This window comes from Stegastes partitus, unplaced genomic scaffold (assembly GCF_000690725.1).
Source record: "Stegastes partitus isolate 25-593 unplaced genomic scaffold, Stegastes_partitus-1.0.2 Scaffold688, whole genome shotgun sequence".
In the NCBI taxonomy this organism is placed as follows: domain Eukaryota; kingdom Metazoa; phylum Chordata; class Actinopteri; family Pomacentridae; genus Stegastes; species Stegastes partitus.
Window position 1 is genome coordinate 293,125 of NW_007578419.1, and position 27,336 is coordinate 320,460.

Consider the following 27,336-nt stretch of genomic DNA (forward strand, 5'->3'; position numbering starts at 1 on the left):
ACACACACACACACACACACACACACACACACACACACACACACACACACACACACAGGGCAGCCTCCCTCCTCCATCCCCATTGATTTTGTTTCAGTATCTCTTTATTGTAACTTTATCAGTGTGGTGTCGGCAGATGGGGGACCAGGAGAGGAGGGTGTGTTTGTGTACTAGCTCTAGCAAGTGATGAACCTTTCTGTCTGGCATGCCTCTCCTTGTCATGCTGGCAGCGTAGTCCTCGGCATTACTCAAAAGCCCCGAGACGTTTTAAACATGAGTGGGACATAAAAAAATAAAGAACAAATGCTGCCCCAGCCCAAAGTTCTTTCATATTTCACCTGTCAGAGCTCGTAAGCGGCGATACAGAAGCCCTGCTAAATGAAATCTGACCTTAAAGGATTTATATAAACTGATGCTACATTGGGTATGTCTTTTAATTTAGCTCGCCTCTGTTCTGAATGCTTCAGGGAAGTATTGACTGCTTGCTTAGCCTTATCACAATAGATAGCCCTCAAGTACAGTGAGCATTATGTACTGCTGCCATTAAACGCTCTTGTAGCGATGCTTCTGAGGGGAAATAAAGACAAAACTGTGCCCTTAACTGATCATTTTATCACAAGACGGTTCTCTAATGGCATTCAGTAAGAGTTTGCAGTGAAGTGCAGCGTCGTGTTTTGTTTGGGCCGGCCCCCTCTCGGCACCAATCATCCATCCACCAACCCCCCCGTCAGTGACAGTTTACCGCTTTTCCACACAAAATAATGAAGACCCCATAAAAAGAAGGAAAAATATGGCCCCTGCAATGAAAGCCAAGTGTGAGGTGTAAAAATCAAATTAAATGACCTTTCACCCCAACATTTATTGATGGGTTTTAATGGCAGCAGGTGTTGTCACAGGGGATATTTGACAATGCGTAAATCAAAGCACAATTACAGGTGGTGGACAAGCGGCCAGCATGCCGAGAGGGACAGTCGGAGGCCGAAGACGCCGTATTCCCTCTTTTTACCCCTCTCCACTTCCTGCCTCCTAACTATCAGCAGCAGTCTGATTTAGTAGCGCGCTGATCATCCAAGCAAAGTCAGAAATTTGAGCCCATGACAGGGTAGTTTTTATCCAGACACTTCTTCATCTTTTTCCCTCTGTGATATTGCCGGAGTGGCATCATCTCGCGCCACCTCCTCCACAACTCCCAAGGTCATTTCTGGTTGACAAACTACTGCTGGCTTTATAATGTCATGAGGCCTTGAACCCGTATAAGCTGTTTTTTTTTCTTTTTTTTTTTTCAAACCACTGACCTAGCAGAGCAGCAGAGCATTATGCTTAATTGACCTGGGATGAAATGTAGTGTGAAATTTGTGGCTGCAGGGTTTTCCGTTCACCTGGATGAATTACTCAACATTCACTTAAGGACCAGACTCTGTGGATACACACAGCCATATGTTGCTCATCCCCTTATTTAAACTGTCACACGCTTAACCCGAACAAACACAATCACACCAGTGGACACATACATGATATGAACAATCTCCATCATACCAGTATGAGCATGTATTGCTACACACACACACTTTATTTATCACATTAAAGCGTCTTTTCTTTCGATGTTTACTGAAACAGATTTTAAAAATGTGTTTGTGTAGAAAAAATACTATTTTCTAATTTAAACACAGTGGTTATTCAGTCATAGTTCAGCAGCAAGGTGGACTGGCAACAAAAATGTTTACCTAAAATTTGAAATACTGAAACTAGTAAGCAAAAATTCAAAGTTAAATTAATGCAACACCTAATTTGATGTAACAGGCTGCTAATTTATGTCACAGTCACACAGTAACATTCAGTAGTGGACCTTGAGTTAGATTTTTGCTGAGTCCTGCTCCCTCTTCCTCCATCCTTTCCCTTTTTTTCTACAGAAGCATCTTCATCTGTTTATTTAGACTGTCGGATTTAACATATTATTTTTGTTACTTGACTGACTAGCAAATATTAATTGCCTCATAAGCTTTAATGCAAAAAAGAACTGATGATTAGTGTAGAAGAAATGATCAGATTTACATATTTATTTGACCCATTTACAGTCAAAGTTGAGCATTTTTTCAACAAGAAATTTAGCACGAATTTTAGCATTGAAACTCCAAAGTGAACAAAAACATCTTGTTCGTTTATTTAGCCAGTTCAGAGCATAGAGCATGTAAGCATGACACAGCAGCTGCTCGCTCCTCTCTGATGTTTCTGCCTCTTCACCACTGTCCTCACCATCACCTGCAGGCTGCTTAAATATATCAGCCAGCAAAGCCCTTTTCTTTGTTTAGTACCTCCTCCAGGGCTTCTCACCACGTTCCAGCAGTGAGAACTAAAAACATTTAGTGAGCTGTGATGGTAACTGATAGCTGCTATTGTGGATTTCAGCAGCTGTGTCACTGCAGCTAAGATGACCTATTGAATATCTGTATATAGATATGTAGGCTGTTAACACTGGGCTTTGGAAAAAATACCAAACATAGCAAGACCAAACTTCTCAATAGTCAGTTTCCTTCAAATTTTTTACTAATCTCTCAGAGTGTAGGCTCACATTATCATCTCCATCCTGCTGTGTTGTGGGGAACCTCCTAAGCACCCTCTGGCAAATTTTCTATCTGACAACCTTCAAACTCTCAATTATGAATATTTCTATCGGCCTCAAAATTCCAGCGTTGGTCAAGCTGTAAAACACAGAGTAGAGGAAGGTATGAGTGGGTTGGATGGCGAGATGGGGTGTACAGTGGAGCGTGGGGTTGCATCCCCTGCTCTGCCATCCCTCATCCACAGTGGGTGAGTCTCTCCTGTGACCCCGGCAGTGTGAGTTTGATGAATGCGGCACATCTGCCCTCCTGAACCGCCGAGACTCTGTCTGGGAGGCCCCTCTGCCTCGAGTAATGGCCACTGTTCTACACCACTGGCACATAATCACACATACACACACACAAACACACAGGAGCCACATACTGGACTTATTTATAAATGTGTACTCAGCAGTGACGCGAAGACAGACAACGCATAGACGGTCATACATGCACAACATAAATATGTCAGCGTAGATGGAAGACAGTAGTTACCTTGTGCTGATATAATAATACCCGCATGACATCCAACTCACTCCTCCGTGCCTCCACTTTGTGAGGACGTCCTTCCAAATATTACCCATGTGCACCACGTCATCTCCGTTGATAGTTCATCATGTACCCATCAACATATCGCTGCGTGTACTACACCAATGTAATGTCATTAACGTCAAGCTGCCTATGGAGCCGCTGTCAGACTCGTACCATCGTGGATGAGGTCTTCAGCAGGCCATAATTGTAGCCCGCTGTTTGAAACATGTACAATAGCCCAATTTACCACTAAACAAACATGTCTCCGCTCCATCTCCATGTCTTCTTGTCTGGAAGGGAGGGGCGGGGCTAGTGCGAGGTCCTCCAGGGGTTGCTGGGAAACGTCGCTGTCAGTCTCTCAGGGAGGCAGTCATGCAGGTGCCCTAGCTACCTGTTCATCTCCCAGATAATTAATGTGTACAAGGAGCCGCTAATTGCACTTTTCACTAATGATTTATGGGTTTTGTGAAAGGGGGGAAATTGGGGGAAGTGTGTGTGTACACTCTAGTGAGTGAGTACAGCTGGGTGAGGAGACATGATTGATGAAGAGTGTGTGGATGCACTGTCAGTGTGGAGAGATGGACCCCAGCAGGACAGGGCTAGTGACACACACACACACACACACACACACACACACACACACACACACACACATAACTGGTCAACTGCTGTCAATATTTCACCGGTGTCGGGTGTATGGATGTAACTGAATAAGCCCGAAGATGGGATCCTCGTCTTCGATCCTCGTCAGCTGTCTTTGGGCTTATTCTTATCAACGCCTCACTAACACCGATTCTGGTGGAAGTATTGACCTCTAGGTTCAGTTAATATCAGAAATTAACATTGACTGACTCCAGACAGACTTGAGTATCTTGTCATGTTTTGTTTTTGTTTTTTGTTTTTTTTCATAAAATATTCCTAAAGTGTTCCCTGAAGACAAATTTGAAGTTTTAACCAGTATAATGGTGATTTTCTGTGATCAGGAACGTTGTAGAGAACTGTTCTGAGCTGCTTTGAGATGTGAATGTACAAACTGAATGAATATAAATGGTGTATGCTCATTTGACTGCCTGGATGAGAAATGTTAAAAAACAATCATTCATAATGAGTTGATTAATGTTCTCTCTCTCTCTCTCCATTTCCATTCTTTTTTTCTTCCTCTTTTGCTTCCCACAGCTTTTAGAGTTTGACAAAGAGCTGTCGGTGTTCAAGGATCGGCTGCATGAACTGGAGATCTCTTTCCCACCCAGGTATGGAATCGTTATACATCATACACAGCATAGTTTGGTACCATTCCAGTGAGGTCTTTAAATATTATATGCTCACCCTAAACTTTTAGAAACTATGATTAATAGCTGGACATTGAGCATTCAAATTCATACTTATTCACTGAGAAGCAATGATGCCCGAATCAAAAGAAAACAGATATTTGTTATCTGGTAGCAGAACAGGACTTAATTTAATTCAATCTAAATCCCTCATTCAGACTCTATTGAGGGAAACTCTTGTCACTCACTATTGAGAGTGTACTCACAGAATGTACAATCTGTACCAAAACACACAACATGAAGGCTAGAGGAGGATTTTATAGAACAGTCAGTGACAACAGCATGATAAGTGGTCACTTTACTGTCAAAACTGTGTATCTTCAAAATGTCATTTTCAATGAGGTAAGGAAAACACTTTGTTGGGGATTTTAAATGGATTATATAAGCTCAAACTATTTTCTCACATCATAAAGGAAGACCTGATCTTTCAGTGTAATTTAAGAATTCAAAGGTTTGGAGATTCACTAAACAGTCACAGAATGAATAAACACAACTACAGCTAAAAGTGCAAACCCTGAAGCTCAGGCTTTCGCCCACACTGTGCTTCCACATGTTGGTAAATGCAGTGATTATGCTGCCCAGATCTCGGCCACGAGGACTCATTATTAATGTGTAAAATCAGAAGTAGTCAATCACCAGCTTATTGTCCAAAATGGTTTTATGAAAGCTGGTGGATCTGTGTTTGATGGCTATCAGTTGTTAAGTATGATTGCATATGGCCCCAAACTGCTCCCATGTGTATCTGCGTATGTGTGTGTGTGTGTGTCCCTGTATGAACGCTATGGGCAGCATTGATAATTCCGTCTCAGAGGGACTTGGGGGAGATCGGAGCGGGTGGTCTCCTCTCCTCTTCCTCAAACAAATGCATTTGCAATTAGCCCTTTCAGAGGAGAGGGAGGGCAAACACGCGGCCGGCGTGGAAATATGTTTCGGGAGCAGCGCGTTAATGGCGCTTGACCTTTGCCGTCGGTTGTGACTCAATCAGTGCAGATAATGAAACGCTGTAATCAAACAATAATTACTTGATAAACTGCTCTAGTGGCAGGCGCAGGGCGGCGGGGGATTTGGTTTGTGTGTGTGTGTGTGTGTGTGTGTGTGGGAGAGAGAGCTCGAGATACATAGAACTATCAAAGCGTGTGTGTGTATGTGTGAGTGGCTTCGAGTGTGAGTTTGAGATTGTGAGTGTGTGCATACATGTGTAAAACTGAGAGCTGGAGACTGAGTGTGTGAGTGTGTCAAGGTTCTGCCAGTCCCTGTTTTTTAAATGACTCTGTGTCTTAATCAGGGACCCCATTTACATCACTTTGCATAAGTGACAGGTGGATTTATTGTCCTTTTACACTGGCTGACTTTTGCACCTATCCATATAATACTGAATCATCTCTCCACAGGGAGGAATGAATGTGCTGCTGTGAAAGAATACAAATGATTTCCACATACTTGAGGTGATGATGAATCAAATAGATGAAACCCGGGAGCAGCATATGAAATTTGATTTGATCTACTCTATGTGCGCGACAAACCACATCATTGTCAGCCTTGTAAAGGGTAGCAGTGGCCTAGTTAAACTTAAACAACCCCCTCCACCCACTTCTCTCTCACACATACACACACACTCACACACACACACATAGATATCCTGGTACCCCTCCCCCTGTCAGGTCTGCCTTGTGCTCCTTGAGCAATCAAGCCTCAACGATTGTTCTCCATCACATAGCCTGCTCCGGACCGGCCCCTCGCCATCTGTGAGGTTATTACTCTTTTTAATGCAGGCCATCAGAACACACCCTCAGCGACACACACACTCATGCACGCACACGGCTCGCTTCGGTTCCAATCTATAAATCAATACGAGTCACAAACATTTAATCTGCAAGTTAATTCTGTCTGTTGGCTGATGGTGGATAAGAAGTTGTCACAAAATGAGACATGCTGTCAAGAGTGAACTAAGGATTGGATAACAAAGTGACTGATGAACATACTGTATGTAGCAGCAGCAGCAGCAGTAACTCACAAATAATATCCGCAGCTTTCTCCGGCACTAACAACAGCTGAAGCGTCCCCAGCCAGCCGCTGCCTTTCAGTTTCAGAATGGGCATCCAGTTTTGGCAGACATACATCTCTGTCCCCGTACATACACTCATGAATTCTTCCCTCTGGCTCTGAGCTGTAAAATGCATATCTCTTTACTTTCAAGAAGTCATCTGTCAAAGTTGGACGTGACAAGTCTAAGTACTTGGCCACTGGGGTGAGGAATTTGCCCGGGCCTTGTCACAGTTGGACCTGGAGCCAGTCGGCTGCCGTGCGCTGATAGGCTGCCGGACAACTCATACACCTTCATACAGAAACCTGTGTATGCTTAGTAGTTTTCCTAACCAGTGATCTGAGAGAGAATTTTTTCTATTAATCACAAACAAATCATTTATTTAGACACTGGTGTGATATATGAGACTGCAACCAACCATTATGCTGCGATCCTTGCATAGGCTGCAGCACGACCATCAATGAAAATAATGGTAAGTTTTACTATAGATTATGGTACTTTTGATTTCATATTTGAAATGGCATAACTAAGGTAATATCCCCTAAAACATACTAAGGCACCAGTAACTTATTCATGTATTTTGATTGATTTAGGGGAAAGCTTTTAGTACTCCTCTGATCTGATTTTGTTACTGTTTTTTTTGCACAAGATCGATGCAAAAATTGAATCGGGACCCCAGCTTCTGGAAGAAATGCAGTGAATAGTGAGGGAGCAGAGGGAGAATGTATTCTGCCTGTAACATGGTTACTGGGAATGGGCTTTGAGTGAGATTTTGAGTGACATCAGAGCAGCGGCACAACTCTATCAATGGACGAATCATGCGTGATTTCAAAGCAGGAAAATGGTGTGGAAGCTGGTCGGAGGAAAGATGGGAAAAGTCAAAAGTAGAAATGATGGCTGCTGTATCATGGGTCTAAAGAGGGAGAAAGGAGCCAAGGTACAAATACTGACAGTAAACAACACCAGGGTACTACTCATGTACAATTCGTATTAATGAAAGCACTACAAGTTTCTGTTGTGCATGTTTACAGACGTCTAATTATGGGTCTTTGTAAGAGTGCTTTAGCATGAAAATCATAGATATTGTTCCTCATCCTTCAACTGCTGTTGCCTTTTGTTTTAACAGTCTGACAAAATACTTCACTGAAGAAGCAGCTTAGTGGTGTAATGACATCCTAGGATGTTACAATAGAACTCTGCATTGACAGACGGATCCTGGGGGACGAATTCCCAGCGTACAACCACAGAGATGCTGAAGAAAATATTGAGCGAGCTCCTGGTGCACTCCTGAGCTGACACATCTTATCTGGTTTTGGAGGCTGTGGCTCTTCCACTGGGAAAACTGCTGTTTCTCCTGTCTGTGGTAGCTGCAGACCCACGTTTCATCACCAGTCATGATCTCACACATGAAGGCTGGATAATCCCGGCTGCTGACTGACACAGAATTTGATGCTGTCTTCTCTGCTCCAGTTTGGAATCCACAGAGAAATTACAAACACGCATCTACCAGTGCTCACAACAGCATGTGTGACACAGCTCCCAATGTTGATAGCACAATGCTACACAACATCTTGACTCCTGCTTTATGCTCACACACCACAGACTGTCCCAGAACTTTTTGATCACCTGTACTACAATTCTTGTCATGACAAAATTACCATCCATTTTTATCCCTTTTTTTGAGCAACAAAAACACACTGATATAAGCATTTAATTCCAGACATGGCCCCAAAATGTTGAGAGAAAAGCCTAAAGCATGACTTTAAACAGTAAAATCTAAAAACCAATACTACACTAGTGCAAACTAAACCAAACACGATCAAGAGTCTATCGCCACTGTAGCAGCTCTGTTAGACTGTACTTTGAGCTTACATGCTGTTAATGACATTGCTAACATGTTGATGCTATAGGTGCATTTACCATGTTCACCATCTTATATTTAGCATGTTAGCATATTAACAGATTGTGCACATGCTAGCAAATTATGACTTGATGTGGCATTAGAGGAAAAAAAACAACTTGATCATCCCATTTAACGTCAAGGCAAAGCACCCAGTAGTCATTGAGATGTTTGACTGCAACAATGGACTGAACAGTGATATTGCCATCCCTAGCAACAATGCTGCTGTCACGACTAAAAACAAATAGCCACATCAAATCTCTTCAATCAGCGGAAACAGATTAATAGCTGGAGTTGATTATTGACCTGCCACTTCACTCCATGCACTCTGTTGCAGCTAAATGGACACAAGGTATAATTCTAGCAGTTGACCTTATCTGGATTTTTAAATGTCTGCTTGTTTGTTATTATATGCTTATCTGGGCCGCTGTTTAAGTACATATAAAGAAACCTATGGGAAGGTGTTGGAGGGAACAGGATGGCTCCAGTCCTAGCTGCTTGTGTTTGTCAAGTCTAGACGTGGAAAAAGAGCAGAGGAGCAGAACGTGGCCCAGAGGTCAGGAGGTGAGGTCTGTTAGGAGGCAGAAACTGATAAACAGTTGTGTCCTCTCTGTTTGGGAAGCACCCTGGGGCTGGTCATGGCACGTTAGCATATATTTTCCAAAGCTGCAGGTCTATGAGGACAAGCCAAAAAGTGACTTGCCTGCTGGGAAACTCTACAACATTCACATGCTTGTGAAAGAGGAAGGGGGAGGACTGAAAGCTGATGCCAGGCAGAATGACTTTGCCCTTCAGATGAGAGAAGATTTTAGTCAAGTGACACAAATGGCTACCTGCCAGTTCCTCAATAACTGCTAATAAGAACATACAAGTGAATTGTCAGAGCAGCAGAGAATTTCTTTGAGACTCGTTTTGAGCTCATAGGAAGTGCACACACAGATGGCTCTTCTGCATACAGTCACTGTCCTTGTTCTGTGAACAACACTCTTCACTCTACACTCTTGCCCTCTGAAGGCCAGTACGAATGATCTCACCCTCTCTGTATGTGTATTTGATTGTGAATACATTAGTTCTGCAGCCCTTCTGTTTGCATCATATATGAAGGAAGCTTCTTGTCCTCTGCTCTGTGAACAGCCATGCTATGCTGGAGCAGAGGCACGTGACTCCATTTGAGAAGCACCACAGATGTAGTTTAACGACAATGTTTGGTTAAAGCACTGTGTCCGAGCCGCTGAAAGTGTGTGGCTTGTGTTGGCTCAGCGCTGCCACAGGATCCAGCATTACAGGCTGATCTACTGAACAGGAACATTGTTTTACAAGCAGCAGCGCATCCATCATTCTAACTACTAGAGAGCCAGTGAAAATGATGAGGGGCCACTGTGGCGATAATAGCTGAAGATTGTCCACTGTCATGTATCGTTGCCTCTTGTCTGAGACGATGCCACTGAGAAGGAGGCTTTGTTAAAAACAATCTTACACAGAGAGGATTAAATGGATGCCATCTGCGTTTTCTTGTCTTTATTTAGAGCAGCTAAAGGCAGAGCTTGTCATAGCTGAACCCCAGCAGGCTGTGAACCATGAGCTACTGATGGCATTTCGCTCTGTTTGTACTGCACTATGCCAATGTTGTGCCTGCGAGCCTCCCAGCTCTACAAACTGAAGCAAACATTCAGCTTTATTGATAGCGTTTGGCTGATCTTTTTGAATCTGTGTGTGTGTGCGTGTGTTGTGTTTTGCCAAGCCTCCCCTGACAACGGCAAACAAACATAGCTGTAGAGGCAGCAAGTCGTTCGAAACCCGCAGTTTTTGACTTTTTAGCCAATCCCAGCTCGGCGATGGCCACTCCAGCATCCCATGATGCTCTGTAGCACCCTTGACCTCATGTCGCTGATACGATGGTGCTTATCTTTGGCTTCCTGTCCTACCCATATTCCCAAGTTTATATTGCCCTCATTAAATACTAGGTAAGTGAACAGTCCACTGTTTGGCCTGTCACTTATTTGTCATTATGTTGAACAAGGTAATAGCTTTTGATATGAAGATAAGGGAATGAGGAAATCTGGCATTTAGCAATCTAAGAGTTTCCACTCTTTGAGAGCATACCAACAAAATCTAAACACGCAATACTATTTTGCATCTTTCTAAATGATATCTAGAACTTTAATCATTGTTTTAATGTTTAGAAAAAACAGCAATTTACTATTATGGTGTTGTACAAATTACATTGTGTATATGTACAGTAGTCCCTATAATCGGGTAACACATGTCGGTGTGGCCTCTCCCTCGGCTGGGTGAGGCTGAGTGACACACCATAGGTAGGGCGTCTGTTCACCTCGCCAGTTTTTACTGTTGCAAGACAAACAAGCTGACGTCGGCCGCGACACATGTGAGTAATGCGCCAGCAGCCAAGTCAAACATTAAACCCCAGACCGAGCATGAATGAATGAGCTCTCAATGACTGCTAGAGGGTTTCGATATGCGACCGAAGCCACATGTATCATCTGTGAAGTGGTCAGCAACACAAAAGGGTGGATTAACAAGAAGAAAGCTGTTTCCGTGCCTCAGCTTTACACAAGGGGTGATTACTGTATAAATAAAATAAAATAAAAATATCAAAATGTAGAAAACAAAAACCAAGACAAGCACCTTTAGGCTGTCTGTGACATTATCCAATACTGATGACAGCCACATGTTTGTCACTTTTTCACTTCAGCCCTTTGGTACTATTAAAGTCTGTGTTGTACAGTAAATAAAGTACAGTAGTGTCACCTTTCAGCCTTGGCCTCTTGGGTGTTCAGTATATTTAAAGGCACAGGCAGCACTGTACAGATCTTTATTAGCTCTCACACTTTCATGCAGGCAAATACGATGTATTATGCTTATAGCTTTGTATTTGTATTTTGGGACTCCTCTGGAGTAATTTTGCGTGATTCCAAAAATCCTTATAAAGCTTAATCTGACCTTCTTGTCGTCGTGTGTCTGACACAAACCTTTAAACCTGCATTCTGTCTAATGGCCAGCAGGGGGGGACACCTCTGGTTGCAAAAAGAAGTGTCATTTCAAAGAGGGCTATGAGAAAATGAGCCGACTTGTCCCTGGACTTGTTACTTCAGATAACATTTTTCCAACGGGCTTATGGTCTCAATCACGAGTTTCATGTCTCATTTAATACAGCACAATGTTCATTCTGTCAGTCCCATTTAAAATAGATGATGAGACCAATAATGTTTTAGGATCAGGCTACCTAGTGCGGGCAGGTCGTTACACCTCAATTACCGTCTCTTCAACAAGATGGTTTATTCATTGATTGATTGATTATTTTGGCTGTTAGCATCCTCTTTATTTCCGTCATTGTTCAACAATTGCAATTGGTGGCCATCAACAAAGCACTTAGAAATTTAAGTCTTGTTTTTTTGCCTGTCGTCTTGTCTCTTGATATTTTTGCAGAATAAATATATTACATCTTCAAAACCTGTACAGAATTAGTATGCAGTGTGAATTTAGGACACAGTGTTCAACAGTGTTTCAGGAGATTGAATATGGAAAAATACATAATTCATTGCTGCATATTGCGACATTTTATTAGACGATAAACAATCTTGAACCCTACGGTGAGGACACACTGTTCACCCTTTTACTTGTAGGTAGCAAACAAATCCAAAGCTGTATTTTCTGCTTATTACATTTCAAAATTGCTTCAATCGTAACAAAATTATGCGCATTACATACTCTAAATGAACCTAGATATTGAGTACTGCTGGTAAAAATTCAAACTATGTGGATGTGGTGCTTCAGTGCAGGAAGAGAGATGTGCATTCTTAATGCAATTCCTAATTGCTTCCAAGAAGTCTCAAAATGTAGCAGAACAAATTTGGGTCATTAGCATCCAGGTCAAAATAAAGTGGCAATATGTCAGCCATTTCATCTGTAATTACATTACTGTCAACAAATTATTCTACGTTCGAGACATGACCCTGTATTTTAACTGTTGCATCTGTTTATTGGGTTTAACTCAACTAAAAGCCAATCATGTCTAAATCATGTCTCTCATTGGTAGTCCAAGATAGTTGGTAAAGCAGTGTATGTATGTGACTGTTTGCTTGTTCATTTTCTATATATGTGTGTGAGTGAATGTGTGGGTTCCTTGAAGTGCAGCAGCCCCTCCCATCCAGACACACGATTGTTGTAGTTATCAGTTTAGCCCATTAATTAGTGTAATTAGTCTTTCTGCGGGCAATGAGTGTCTGATATGAGCTGACGGCCTCCAGCCCACACGCCCTCTCGGACCGTTTACCTTCCCCGATAAGTTTGTGAGCTCGCTAATCGGACACATTAATCACTTTGGCCCCAGCGCGCCATTCGACTGTTTGCTGTTGCATTAAGACTTGTTATCTCTATTGGAGCCAATGAAGGGTGCGGTAAAACGGTAAAAGGAACAACCTATACCTGCACACACACACACGGGCACAGAATGGCCCTTTAATGACCATTGTTGAGTATTTTTAATCAGCTTTTACAATGGCTGGCTGTCATCAAAAATGACTGAACGATAGCAAAGTTTTGCTGTCAAAGTGCCCGGGGAAGTTTGCTATATCAAGAGGGAGTTCATTGTTTGAAGGAGGTGAGGGGGAAAACTTGATTTTCTCTCAATCTCTTTAACACCAAAATGACCCCTGGCTTGTTAGTCAATAAAGCTATAAGAGAGTCCCTGATAGGAGGATTGTTGAGCGGCTGTTTAAGGCCAGGGACCGTCCCTCAGGAAGCAGCAGCATTCAGGCCACCCTGAAGTCGAGCAGCTCTCCGAGCCCTTTGAAGACTTTGCTCTTTTCCACCCTCACTTCGCCTCTTTCTGTCTGATCCGTCTTTATCCCCTCTCCTCTGCCTCCCTGTCTATCTCTGTTTCACTCATCCTATTCTTCGTGCTCTCTTTTATCCCAGGATCACTTCTTTAGCCCTTTGATTAGCATACCAAAACCCCATGCATTTCCCCCATGGTTTAAGTGTTATTAATGCTAATTGGAGGCAGGGAACTTCTTTAAGTAGCTCTCTGCAGGTCTGTTTGTACACCTGGTGGGGGGGCTCTGTGTGTGTAGCGGTGTGTGTCTGTGTGTAGCGGTGTGTGTCTGTGTGTAGCGGTGTGTGTGTGTGTGTGTGTGTAGTGGTGTGTGTGCATGAGTCAGGCCACCTCATGCCCCAGCCTTAACCCCGTACACAAAGACACCCACACACATGTTTATGATTTACAAAAAATGGTTACTGTATCACTGGTGTGAGGCCTTCACATATCTCTGGTTCTGTCTGAGGATTAAAGCCACTGATTTAATTTCACTACAGAACAAAACCGGTGTCGCATTTCATTGCTAGCATTGTTGTCTACATTAGAGCTTTAACAATTTGTCAGTTAACTAATTAGTTTTCGGCTGTTAAATTAAATGTCAGCTGTTCTGATAACTGATTAACTGGTCTGAGGAGGTTTTGTTTTTTTTTTTTTTTAAGAAAAAAAAAGTCTAAATTCTCCTATTCCACCTTTTAAATGTGAATATTTTCTCTTTTCTTTCCTTTACAAAACATACATTTGAGGACGTCTTGGCTTTGGGAAACACAAATTGACATTTTTCACTATTTTCTTATATTTTATAGACCAAACAATTGATCAAATAATCAACAAAGACAATAAGACAATGGGCAAATTTGACCAGTAACTGTACTGATGAACTATTAAAAAAACAAACTGATTTATATTCCAGTGACTAATTTGCAATGAAACCAACCTGCTGCAATGATAATGAGCATGACTCTTAAATTTTATTTGCATTTTGACAGGAAAAGTGTTAATTTTTAATTTCTTATGCCTTGCCTGATGTTAAGAAGGAAAACAAAAATCGAATAAGATTATGTATCTATATAAACACAAGACTGTCGACTAAGGAATACCAGAGGACTGAGCTAGACAGCAGATTGCAGCAGAGGAGACAACTACTATCCTAATGTTCACATGTTTGCTCATTAATGAGCTGCAGCAGCTTCAACTGGCCAGTGACAGAAATCTAAAGTATTTTCCATTAATTACAAATATTATTTGTTTATTCCCTCATACATAAAGCTTTCTGTATCATATTCTTCAGAATCGGTTTCTAGTTAGAACATGTATGTCTGAACTACTCCAATATTACAGCATGTTATTGTGTAGAGCAGTTTTACAGTGTTTCAGCAGAGTTGTAGGTGAGCTGGTGTGCTGGAGCTGCAGAGAGCAGTGGAGAAGTGGTTGGAGAGAGAGGCGGGGACTTCATAGATCTCTAAGCAAAGTGAAGGTGTAGATTCTCAGGCAGGAAAGGATGATGTTCATGGATAAAAACTTCTTAAGATACACAGAGATGAGTTTTGGGGACTTTAATGCTCAGAATGTTTAGTCTTGCAGGTGGCCCAGGGTCATAACGTTGGTCAGTTGGGTCAGGTTGGTGTTTTTGCCCTTAAATGTACATTATGTAAAATGTGTGGGGATCTATTAGCAGAAATATAATATCCATCCATTATCTATACACCATTTTATCCTCTGTAGGGTTGTGGGGCAGCTGGAAGCAATCCCAGCTGACTCAGGGTGAAGGCAGGTTACATCCTGGATAGATCACCAATCTTGAAATGGATAATAATTCTAATAATATTTTTATTATTCACATGAAAATAAAAACCTGAAACTCTGAGGCCTTTATATCCACTGAGGGGGCCGGTCCTTCCTCATAGACTTCACCATGTTGCACCATCATCAACTGTCTTTCTACAGTTGTTCAACACAGACAAACCAAACAGCCTCTAGAGAGACCTGTAGAAAATGTTGTTTTTGTTTTGTTTTGTTTTTTTGCATTTTCGTAGCTTTATTACATGCTGGGTGGAGCAGAGTGAGGTGAGGGGTGCTCTATCGCAATCTGCACTCCCACCGCTTGATGGCACTAAACCCTACACACGGGTCCTTTAAGTAAAATATCTTGACAACTATGAATCGAGTTCCCATGACGTTTTATACAGGCATTCATCGTCCTCAGAGGATGAGTCAATCACCTGAATCACCTGACTTTTTCTTCCACACCAAACAGTTAAAGTTGTCACTCGTTTTTTCCAGTGATCAAAAAACTAACTTGCCACAGACATTCATGTTTCCCAGAGGATGAATCCTACATTAATATCCCCTTTAAGGTCACTTTGATGATCTCTGAACCTCCAAAACTTCTACTCAAGTGAAATGATGCAGCATTCTTGTGTTTTTTGCCATCAGAGTGAGACTAAACCCACAGAAACTGCCACATGCAAACTCTACATTAGTCCAAGTCTCATTAGAGTCGATGAAATTATTGGTTGAGATGACGTGTGAGCTGATAGGAGAAACTACAGTCCTCTTACTCGTATTAGAAATAGTGTAACGCCGGTAGCTCCAGTCGCAGCAGTAACACACTTACAATTACAGAGTGATCGGAGTGCATTAAACCTGAAAGAAAGCACAACCAAATGCATATTCTGCTTTCGCACAAAGTCCAATTAAGTTATCAGAGCTTGGCAAGTGTGATGAATCGAGAGCCCAGTGTGTGTGTGTGTGTGTGTGTTTATTTTATCATTAGGATATCACCGTCCTCAGAGAAGAGGCACTTTGTGTTATGCTACGGTTAGCACGCGTGGCACTGAAGGAGCAAATTGGATTGGTATTACAGTATGTAAGCCCGGTCTTACATCCTGATGAGCGCCGACAAACAAATTGGATTGGTGGCGTGTAAATCTGAAGCAGTTTGATGAGCCGAAGGGGCAAATTGAATTCTCAACAATGTAAATCTGTATCAGCTCGATGGCTCCCCGCCCGACTCCAGCCCTGCCGCCGCTTAAATCATGCGATTGTTCCCTGCTGTTCCAAGATACAATCTCTCTTGGCCATTTGCCGCGGCACCTAATCTGTTTTTGATGACCGTGTAGGGATGTAGCTATACATATGGGCAACTGAGTCTCCCTCTGGCCCGCTCCGCCTAAATCGCTTCCATTCTTACTTTTTTATTTTCCCTCTCTCTCGCTCAAACACACACACAACCTGTACAGTTGGCAGAGAAGGATTGCTTTGATTGAGCCGTCCATGTGTGTTGATTCAAGAGATTACTCAGATGATTGGTCATACTAATGGACCTCCTGTTTTCTGGGGAAAACATTTTGATCTCTGTCTCCGAGATAACGTCTCGTATTTATTACTCCTCCGAAGCCCTGTTGATGCATCATATTTATTGGTTTCCTTATTGGCTCCCTTGTGCAACGCTTTGCTCAGAAAGAAAATCCTGTATATCTTGGATGCCACTTGAATATACATGAATATTTGTCATGTGAGCTTTTCTTGTTTCGCTTGTGTGTCTCTTCAGTTACCCGTACAGTGAAGACAGCAGTCAGGGGAAGGAGTACATGAACACCAGATGCCCTGCCTGGTGTGACCGAATCCTCATGTCTCCCTCTGCCAGAGACCTGGTCTTAAAGGTGAGCCAAACTTCCCACTTTGTCTCCAATCACAGACTTTTACTTTAATGCCAGATTCTCTCATGTTTTAACCAAAACATCACCACTCTTCCCCCAACTACAATACAAGCGTTTTTATTAATGCCTCATCCTATTTCTACAACTCCATCATCCTTGATCTACCCTCCCCTCCTCTGTCACTTCACAGATGGAAGGATGAGGTGTCTTTGAATATTAATTTGCGGTGCTAAGCCATGGGTCCACCCAGACAGTATATATAGCCCGGCACTTATAGAGTTCCAATGGGCCCCATCTTCTTCATAAAGCCACAGATCCGTCTTCGTCCTCCCGAGAGTCGAACCCTGCCGGCCCCCGCCCGGCTTCAAATCCATCCCAGCATTATAAATGCCAGCCAATCTGCCACTTCTACCTCCTCTCCTCCTCCTGCAGCCGATGCTGCAGTCTGTTCACTCTTGACTCACTATTTTGTTTGCTGGATTACTTAAAGATCCGCCATACAGCCAAGCAGTGTTTTCCCAGATTTGTTTCACCCCTGTTTTACATAAAACAACAACCCTTTAAATTTGAAGGCTGCTATCTCCACCAGCATGATTTTTTTTTTTTAAAGATCCCTTAACTCAGGAATTCCAACTTTGCCTTCAGAGGCCCGAGTCTTTTCAGAACTGGAACACACAGGCTTTCATCTGTTAATGTGTGTGTGAGAGGGATGCAGCAGTGTATTGTACAGTACCAGTCCACAGCAGGGGGGCTGCTCAGGAAGTTTGCTTTTCTTTTGTCCCTGATAAATGAGAAATTCCTTCCTGATCTTTCTTCTCTACCGACCGAAGCATCACAAGGACTCCGCAGCCCGACTAGAACAATAACGCTTGCTCCCTGTATTGCAGCAAGTTGTTAAAAACAGTGACTATAAAGCATTTAAATTGTTTGTTTCACCCACTTAATGTGTCAGAATTATGTAAAAAGGTGATTCACACACGCAGCTGGTTTGTTGTTTGCTTCTCTTCCCCTCAAGCGCCGGCTAATTGCTTGTAATGCAGGGACAGAGTCGAACAGTTAGTGTGTTCACAGATTGGCTGATGATTCACTGAGCACACACACTCTGGCTCTGAGCATTACAGATTGTTGAGACATGGGCCCGTAAACAGCCCGGCGTGTGGCGTCATCTATCATGGCACGGTCGGTTAACTCGCCATCATGTTATTTTCTGCTTGCCGAGCCCTAACACGCCAAAGGTTGCCCGCTGGCTGTGCGGCGCGGCACCAGCTCCGGGAGCGCCGGTAATGAATGTTTAGCCGAGCGAGCGCTCCCTCTCTGCCGGAGGGCCCCGGGTAATTTGTTTATCTGTCTAAAGATTATGCAGCCCGAAAATCCACAATTTTATGCTGCCTTTGTAAATTATCAAGTGTGTGTTTGATGAATGTATCTCCGGCTGTGGGAGGCAGCGGCACGGGGGCCGGCTGCCAGACAAATAGAGAGGTGGCAGCGCGTGGCCCGCTCGGAAAGGTAGTGAGGTGGAGGCACACCGCGGTGCTGACCCCGCTCCACTGCAGGATTGGTCTGAAGTTAATTTGGGTTTCGCTTTATGGTTCATTCTCAACCTCTCTGTCTCTTTCTTCTGAAGCAGCTCACAAAGTCACGACTGGCAGCACCCACCACCTCTGTGTGTGTTGTGTGTGTGTGTGTGTGTGTGTGTGTGAGGGGGTTGGGTGGCTGTTTAAAAAGTCTTTAGTTCAACCAGACAAGTGTGATTTATACTCCAGATTCATGTGTGAGTGCGTCGCAGCTTCTTTGTGTGCAGAAAGTGATTCTGAAACATGATTCTCTCAGATAGGCACTCTGAGATTACAGCGCCGGTGTATCAGGTCCAGTAGCAAATGTCCACTTTGTAAATTACTCCCGCTTTTCATTTCTCCTCACTGCACTGCGCGCAAGTTTTCAAGTTGAAACTGTGCAGAGATCCTCGAGGTGCTGCTGAGAGAATCTGTCCGAACTTTGAAGGCATCCAGCAAAACTAATGTCTGTTTCTTGACTTATTTAGAAATGATGACTCCCAACAACAGGAATGAAACAGTTGTGTAACATGGTTTAGAAATATATGTTGCTCACTGTGGTTCATTTTTGCATCCGGCTCAATTTCCCTAATGGTTGTTCCTGAGCTAAAACCTCGCCTTACTTAGTCAGCAGTTACATTAAGTTTTCACTCTGAATGCGTCTTCATTAGTCCTCTCCTAATACTTCAACCAAGACCGAACCACCACCAGGTCACAGCGTGTACAGTGTGCTGCCCGGAAATCTCATCCAGATAAGCCGCAAACAGTGACACAACTGGTAAAATAATGAGGATTTTATCGGCACCTAAACAAAGTGTTATTGTCCCGACTGTTAATTTCACAGCCGCACACAAAAAAGCGAAGCCGCCGCCGCTGCTGGTTATATAGACGTTCTTTAATCTCCCCGCTTTACGATTCCAGGTGACTTTTATTTTGAGGCCGACAACATGATCTTGCTAATTGTGTTTAATGAAGCTGCTGCTTTGATTGCTCATCCGCGAGCGTGTCATAAAGCGTGACACGAGCCTGTAATGACTGTACCGTGTAAACACAAACACCGTGCTGCTGCTGCTGCTGCTGCTGACTCTGCATCCTGTGTGTTTTTACGGTGTCCAACGGGCCTTTCATGCAACAAATAAAACTGTTGTCCACGTTTCCATCACACAACGTTTGATTTTCTGTCTCTGCAGCCTGAAAATGAGGAGAAGTCTATAGTCTATGATAACATTGGGCCCAATGTCTGCATGGGGGACCACAAGGTAACAACAGGGGCTCTGCCCACTACCTCACTGTGTGTCATTGTGCTGTGATGTTGTGATTAAACTGGATGTTCTGAGCGTGGAGGGGAAAAGGGTTTGGATCATGTAAATATGCTGTAGCTATATAAGCTGATAGATGGTTAAAGGTTGTAAGATGTTCTGTTTGTACTGTTTGTTTGATATGTACCAGAAAGCTAATCAATACCTGCACTGATTTCACTGCAACATTTGCTTAGATTTGGGTTTAATTATCAACACATTTCATAATTCCTATAAGTCTCCTAATTTTCGATGTAAAGTTTTCCTAAATGCTGCATCAAACCGTGTTTCCATATGACTTTAAAACTTTTTGAAATGTCTCAAAAAAGATGATTTGTTTCCATGAACTGCTTTGAGGTGAACACATTAGGCTGCGTGTTGTTGTCAGAAGGTGGTGGTAGTGGCTTCATGGCCGCAATAAACAGAGTAGAAGAACAAAACCAGCTCCGCCTCTAAAGTTCTATAAATACTCAACATGTTAGCTATCATTCGATATACTTTTGTGTTACTCAGAGAGAATCGTCAGCTAATTTTTCCATCTCAGTAGGACGGGAAACCTGCGATTTAAACTGAAGAGTATTAGTTGTGCTTTTTTATTTTTATCAGGTGAATTTGAAAAGAAGTTTTGAAACATTGCAAAAAACTAAGAAATGTCATTTAGGCTGCGTAGCGTCAGAAGGTGGCGCTGTAGGCTACACATGGCTGAAATAAACAGAGTAGAAGATGCTGGAGACAAAACCAGCTGACAATTGCTAAGAAGAGAAAAAAGAAGAAGAAAAAAGTGCAGAAATTTTGGCATCTACAAGAGAAGAATGGGGAGAATTTTTTTTTTTTTCAATTCAATTTAATTTTAGTGATATAGCACGGTTCACAACATATGTCATCTCACAGTGTTCAGCATAGTCAGGTGAAGACCTTACAAATTTTAAACGAATTTTAGAAGTCTCCAGGAATTGTTTTCAGTCAGGAAAGTTGCCATTCATCGTCCCTGTTAGCTGGTTTTCTCCAAGTTTCGTGCTGTTAAGAGACGAACACAATGAAAGAAGTAGAAACAGCTGTTCAGAGAAGTAGTTTATATCTCCCATTATGTGCATTATTGTAATTTGTTAATTAATTATGTCCATCTTTCTCAAGAAAAAGTCCAAAAGACATCTCAAATAATAAAGCTTAGTTGTGAAGCTGAAGTGTTTTCTATTTCCAATAGACTAGTTCTAATATGATAGTTAAATACATGTTGTGTTCCAGACAGGCTACCAGACTGACAACAGCAACAGTTAAATGTTCACCTGCCTGCAGCTTTATTAAAAAAATCTAAAGAAAAACATGTCAGTAGAAACCTTAAAACACCCAGAGAGCTCAGAGCTTCTTTTGTTTTTTTTCCTTGTGGAGCTGACTGTATAGAAAGTGTTTAACACTGTCGCTTCAGTCTGTGCCGTGTCAGACAGAAGGTCTTCCAGTGAAAGAGAGGCGCCTGAAGTCAGGTCTTTCATCATTACACTGTGTGACAGAGACAGTGGTGTGTGTGTGTGAGGTGACCTGAGCGCTCTGACAGTTACTGCAGCAGCCTCGGCTTCCAGAACACACACCACTGCCACAAGCACAGCTGCCTGTGTTTAAGAAATGTCCAGGGTAGTTAGCAGGCAGGCCCAAAAATGCAGCGCGGCGCTCTGTGAGTTTAACCTGCGTGTCATAGGTGCTCAGAGGGAGGAGTGTGGACGAGGAGAGAGGCTGCCGGGCCTGACTGTTCTCACCGTGCTCTCTTTGTCTCTGTCCCCCTGCCAGCCTGTCTTCCTGTCCTTCCGAATAACAGCGGGGGCAGGTAAACCTAATGCAAATAAGCACAAGTGTTGTGTGGTGCAGTGATGTCGTGGTAAATATTATTTTTTTCTTTATTATAATTCTTCCCATTGTTGCCACTGTTTGCTTTGATTTGCTTGATTTTTCATTACATCTCACCAGGCCACTGCGCCTGTTTCAAGAGTTTTATTCCAACAAAATAAAACATCACGAGTGGACAGACTGTCACTTGATTGCTGATTGCTTAAAATGCCTGAGACATTTTAAGACATTTACTGACAACCTACTGACATCTTGTATCTTAACTTTTAAACCAACGGGCTTCACCTCATGTTTCTCTGACTCAGACGGCGTTTTTTGCTGTTGAGGAGTAAAAACTTGTGTTTTTTTTGTTTTCCTCTGCAGGGAAGTCTTGCCAAAGGGGGGAGAACATATTCCGTGAAGCGCCTCTGTGAGAACACAAGAGAAACAAACACCACACACACACCACAGACACACACCACACACACACACACACACACACACACACTTTGCACAAGCGTACACTGAAGACAAACTTTTTCAGTAGTGCTGACCAGTTGCAGTTGTCCGGACACCTCATCCATATGAAAACCCGGCCGTTTTCTCTCCATAAAACACTTGTTGAGATGTGGACGAGCACCCGAGGGCCCGGCTCCAGACAAGACACACATCGCTGACCTCACCGTTGCCATGCAACCCCATTCCCCAGAGAAGAAGAAGAAGAACAAAAAAAAAAAAAACAGGACGGACGGACGGACAGACGGAGGGACGACTCTTTTCCATGCCACAGCCTCATTGCCAAAACTCTAATTGAAATCAGTCCTACTACATCCTTTTAGACACCGTACTTGCCATTTTTAGGTATGCCTCTATGTATAGAAGCTACTTTCCATACAGTATGTAAGGTGTTTTAAAAAAAGAAAAGTGCAATGCAAAAAAAGTTGTATATCTATATTGTTAGGTTTATTTGTACATTGGACAGTATAACATAGAGTTGTTGATGGTTTTAGTGCCGTTCTCTTTTCTGACCAAACTTTGTGGTCCCTTTGTTGGAATAGATAGAAACTTCTGAGTTTATTTCAACAATTTATATATATATATATATATAAAAATATATATATTATTATTTTTTTCTTTTTTTTTCGTTTGTTTCATTTTGTTTTTGAGTTGTTGTTGTTGTTGTTGTGTGCACAACACACGGCCGCCATGCCTGACACATCAGTTGAGTCTCATTTTATATACTGTACTTTTTAAAGAGATAATTTATAATTCTTACCAAAATGTTTATGCTGAAGTGTGTTGCGGACACGGAGCGGCTGGGTTGGTGTTCCTGCAGCCACAGTGACCTTTGAATAAGAAGAGAGAGAGAGAGAGCAGAGAAGCTGTTCAGTGATTTATTGCCTATCCAAGAATGTTTTAAGCAGTGCCATAGACCATGCAAGTATATAAGATAATGTTTCCTATATAGCACTCTCACATTATGTCATTATTATTCTTACTCTAACTTATTTCTATAATATTATGGTTCTGAATGTGATATTTTAGATAGGCTTGGGTGTCCTTAAAATGTAAACTGTTTTCTTTTTATTTTGTTTTTTTTTGTTGTTGTCTATTTTTGTTACTGCATTATGGTGCCAAGTATCCTACACAGACATGAAGTGTGTAAGAGTCTAAAAATACTTAAGTCAGATGGTAAAAGGTGTTGATTTTGAAATGTTTAGGGAAAAAAAACAGAGAAACTCTAAGGGCGGGGACAGAGCAGGGAGTTTTTATTTGTTCTCTATGTAGCCTTCAGCAGCCTTCATTGCAAAGAATTGGAGCATTAATGCGTTTCTTTTTTTCCATCGATTTCATTTAGAACACTACAGGTTTCACAGCGTGAGGCCGCCACACTGATCCTCCCTGACCTTTTTTTTTTTTCATCTAAATCACCGCAAGTGGAAATGATTTTGTGCCTGCTGCAGAATTTTATGTCGTCTTGTGTGATTTGGTTCGTAGGCAAAAAAAAGTTCCAAAAAAAAATCAACAAAAAAAAGCAAAAAGAGAAGCCCTGCTTGTTTTTGTTCCCGCTGCTCGTTGTGAGTATACTGTAGGAGTATAAGCCGCAGTTTTTATCTTCACTCCATCTTATAAAAGCAGATAGAGATTTTATTCTAGCCCCTTCTGGACGGCCTGGCCTCTACTGTAGGTGATGCAGTTCTCAAGCAATAAAAACCATTAGAGCTCAACCGCTGTTCTGTCCTCATTATGTCTGGTTTGATCTCTGGATACACACTTTTTTTTTTAATTATTATTTTTTTAAATCAACCTGCTGCCAGATCCTCCTTGTGTTGTTACAGAAGTTTGATCAGGTTTAAAGTGGCTCCAGCTGCCTGAACATTGGCCTCCACATCCCTCCTTCCTCCTTCTATGATCGACTTCATCTCTAATATTCCCTAATTTTTCCCATCGCACGTTTTCAATGCGCCACAGTGCTTTTTGCGCAAAGTAAAGGACAATTCTGTGCAGTTTAAACCCCAAGAACGAGCTCCTATCCAGGCAAGAGCAACAATCTGAGACCTGGAATATTTCATACAAATCCAAATTTAACTTCCATTTGGAGAGTAAGTGCGCGTAAAAATTCAATATTATGAACTTCTTCAATTTATGAGAGAAAAAAAAGAACTTTCTAAAAATGCAACAATTCTTTTAGTTTCAAATTAAGACAAATTTAGTTGCATTAAGAGTAAAAACACAATAAAATAAGATGATTAAAACTCCATTATTAGGTAGAACAGACGCTGTTCTTGTTTTCTTCACGTCGCTGCATCTTCAGGAATTTCACGGCCTCCGTCGGTTTGAGGTTTTTATTTTTTCCCTCTAGAACCGTTTTAACCGGCAGCAGGTGTTCACTTCATGCTCGGATTATCAAAGAGTCCAAAGTGGGATTTGAGTTTAATGACTGCTGAGTCCTGATTGGCTCCTGATTGGCTGATTCTGACTACAGGGAGGACTGGCAGCAGGTGTAGTAGCGGCTCAGCGACACAGGGGGCGCTCTGCTGCCACGGCGCCGCGCACTTTAACACAGCAGAAAGCAGCGATGGAGCTTTTTCTGTCTTTCTTTCTTTCTTTCTTTCTTTCTTTCTGAAATCATGGCGCATCCTCACACGACCCTTAAAAACGAGAAATTAATCCAAAATGTGAAAACTCTGGATTAATTACTTGTTTTTTTTTTCTGTATTCATTTGACTGAAAAATCAAACTTCCACGAGTCTCTAAAAAAACTCAACAAAACGATTGACTAAAATTTTTGTGCAATTTTCTTCTTTGAACAAAACCCCCAACAAAAACAAAGTAACACCAATAATAATAATAATAAATATATAGTAATAAAAAAGCTTTTACAATTACATTTGATCCGTTGCTTTTAGTTATTTAAATTCTATTCGTAGTGAAATGTGAACTTGTTGCTCAGACCAGAGTCCCCACACAGCAGTCCTCCTCATATGAGCCTCATTTGTGAAGTCAATTCTAATACAAGAGTAAATTATAATATAAAACAAAATCAGAAAGACCTAAATGAATATCTAACACTGACCTCCTGCTGTAATCTATATTGCTCTGTAAAATTTCAGTTGCTTCATAGAAGTAATTATTGGAAAACAATAAAATAAATGTTCAACCTAAATAAAAAATAACTTTGTTTTTCATAAGAAGATCATTTGTCATTTTATATAAAAGTCCATATTAATATTATTATTATTATTATTATTATTATTATTAATAATGACTTTTTTCAGATGCTCCAACTTTTCCAAAAAAATAAAATCAAACTAATTAAATTAATCCTTGTTGCCACCAATGAACTTCAGTTCTCGAGTCACGATCGTATCTTTAATTTATATGAAGCCCATACATGAAAACAAAAACCCATAGTACAACAAAAAATGCTTGTTAAATAATTTATTCATAATACAAAGTTTTTTTTCTTCCTATAACCTTCAGGGAAGCAATAATACTCTCTTTAGATCCAACAGAAACGAAGCTCCACTTTTCTATTCCGCTGCGTGATGAGGTAAAACAGAAACTCTTCCAAACGAAACCAAAGCAAAGTGATGTCGTTAAAACAAGCTGCTTTACTTTTTTCTTTTTTTTCTTTTTCTTTTTTTTTTTTTTACAGTGATTATTTACAGCATTTTATTTTTTATTTTTTTCTTGCGTCTATACATTTGTGTGCCGGTGTGGAGAAATGAATAAAAGAGGAAAGAAAAAAAAAAAAAAGAGGCGCTGCGGGAATAAAAAGGAAGCAGCAGCAGGTATATCTGAGGGGGAATAAGCGCGTCAGGGCTGCGGAGCGACAAAGGCTGCCACGTTTCCACTGCTTCAAACAACATAACTTATTCAGTAAAAAATATATACAATCTCATCCGCAGGCTACAGCACGAATCATTCAGTCATGTCCAACCTGCGCCCCCCTCCGAACCTTTTTATTCTCTTTGCCTTTTAGGACAGTGGATACCCTGGTTAAACTGAGCTTTAGAAGCATCACAGGCCCCGTTTACACCTGCCGGTTTAAACATGCGTCTGGGATCCGGATCAGTGTTGGATGAGCTTTATTAAAAGCTTAGAGTCACCTTTTAAAAACCAGAAAACAAACGGCTGCTCTCGTTTAAACCGAAAATCCCACTATAATGATCTAAACCCTGTGTTCTTCATTCACTGTGGAATAAAAAAAAAGGGTAATGGTGGCGCTTTTCTTCACATGATAATATTATAAATACTGAAAATTATATTCCTAATTAATGAGAATATTCAGTGGATCTCATTCAGAGCAAAAGAAAAAAAAAACGTCTTTACTTCTAAAGGTGACCGAGGCTGTTAATTTTCGGGAACGTAAAATAATGTAACAAGTGTCCCTAATTACACTGGGTGAAGCTGAGCGTTACTAAAAGTAGTAAATCACACTGATGAGCCCAACACTGATCCGGACTGTGTGTGTATATAATATTTTGTTTACATTTACACCTGTTGTTAAAACTCCATTTGTATGCGTAAAAACTGATTTGCGTCGCCAAAACAATTTCCTTTCCCCCAAAATTAATTGTCCTTTCAACTGACATAAGCTCGTCATTATCAGTCTCCTTGCAGTCCAGTTCTGACGGGAGTTATAGCTCCGTGTTTACAGAGTCTGCAAGTGGCTTTGGATGCAGTCAAATGCGTCTCTGGCCACGTTTTGGTGAGCGAGTCTTCCGTGCGTCTTGGCGCACGCTTGGTTTTTACGCATTCGTCTGAGCAAAATGCGATTCCCCTCAGACGCATGTTCGTGGTGTCAGGTGGAAATGGGGTCAGAAAGAGTGCGACAAGTCTCTGTCTCTTGGACCCTTTGGTCCGCCGCCCGACTTTGGCCCCCAGCTGTGGGCATCACAAGGTGTCCGAGCTGTTACTGCAGGGGCTGATCAGCGCCAGGTTGGTGGCCTTGTGCTTTTTCAACAGTCTCGTGATTTTCTCGTCGTCTGAATTTGGGTCCAGTGGTTTGTTGTACTCGTCGTCGTCCTCGTTGTCCGAGCTCTCCTTCATTTTCTCCGTCTCGGAGTCGTGCTTCTTCTTGGCCGAGGCCATTTCTGCTGCGTGTCTCTTCCGCCATTTGGTTCTTCTGTTCTGGAACCAAACCTGTTGAGAGAGAAGCGCACAGATGCTCAACAGGTCCAGCAAAGACCAACTGAAATGATACAGTGAGGTCAGCTGAGATCAGGTCCAAATAACCACTGATGCAGAAAATAAATACAATTAAA

The 27,336-nt window shown here is 41.9% G+C and overlaps 2 protein-coding genes across 4 annotated transcripts in view; one reads left to right on the plus strand and one right to left on the minus strand.

Moving 5' to 3' along the window:
• inpp5a (inositol polyphosphate-5-phosphatase A) overlaps positions 1–27,336 on the plus strand; it is a 180,261-nt gene that overhangs the window by 141,967 nt on the left and 10,958 nt on the right. The window contains exons 12-16 of one of the 3 annotated variants that reach the window (XM_008290645.1): positions 4,305–4,378; positions 16,788–16,899; positions 19,640–19,708; positions 21,530–21,566; positions 21,950–23,793. In XM_008290645.1, coding sequence (XP_008288867.1) covers positions 4,305–4,378; positions 16,788–16,899; positions 19,640–19,708; positions 21,530–21,566; positions 21,950–21,999 — 342 coding nt within the window. In that variant the 3' untranslated portion in view covers positions 22,000–23,793. Of the gene's footprint in view, positions 1–4,304; positions 4,379–16,787; positions 16,900–19,639; positions 19,865–21,529; positions 21,618–21,949; positions 23,794–27,336 lie in introns of those variants that run through there. The other 2 variants (XM_008290646.1, XR_520513.1) reach the window with 2 other exon arrangements.
• nkx6.2 (NK6 homeobox 2) overlaps positions 26,966–27,336 on the minus strand; it is a 1,649-nt gene continuing 1,278 nt past the window's right edge. The window contains exon 3 of the mRNA XM_008290643.1: positions 26,966–27,214. Coding sequence (XP_008288865.1) covers positions 26,966–27,214 — 249 coding nt within the window. The remainder of the gene's footprint in view (positions 27,215–27,336) is intronic.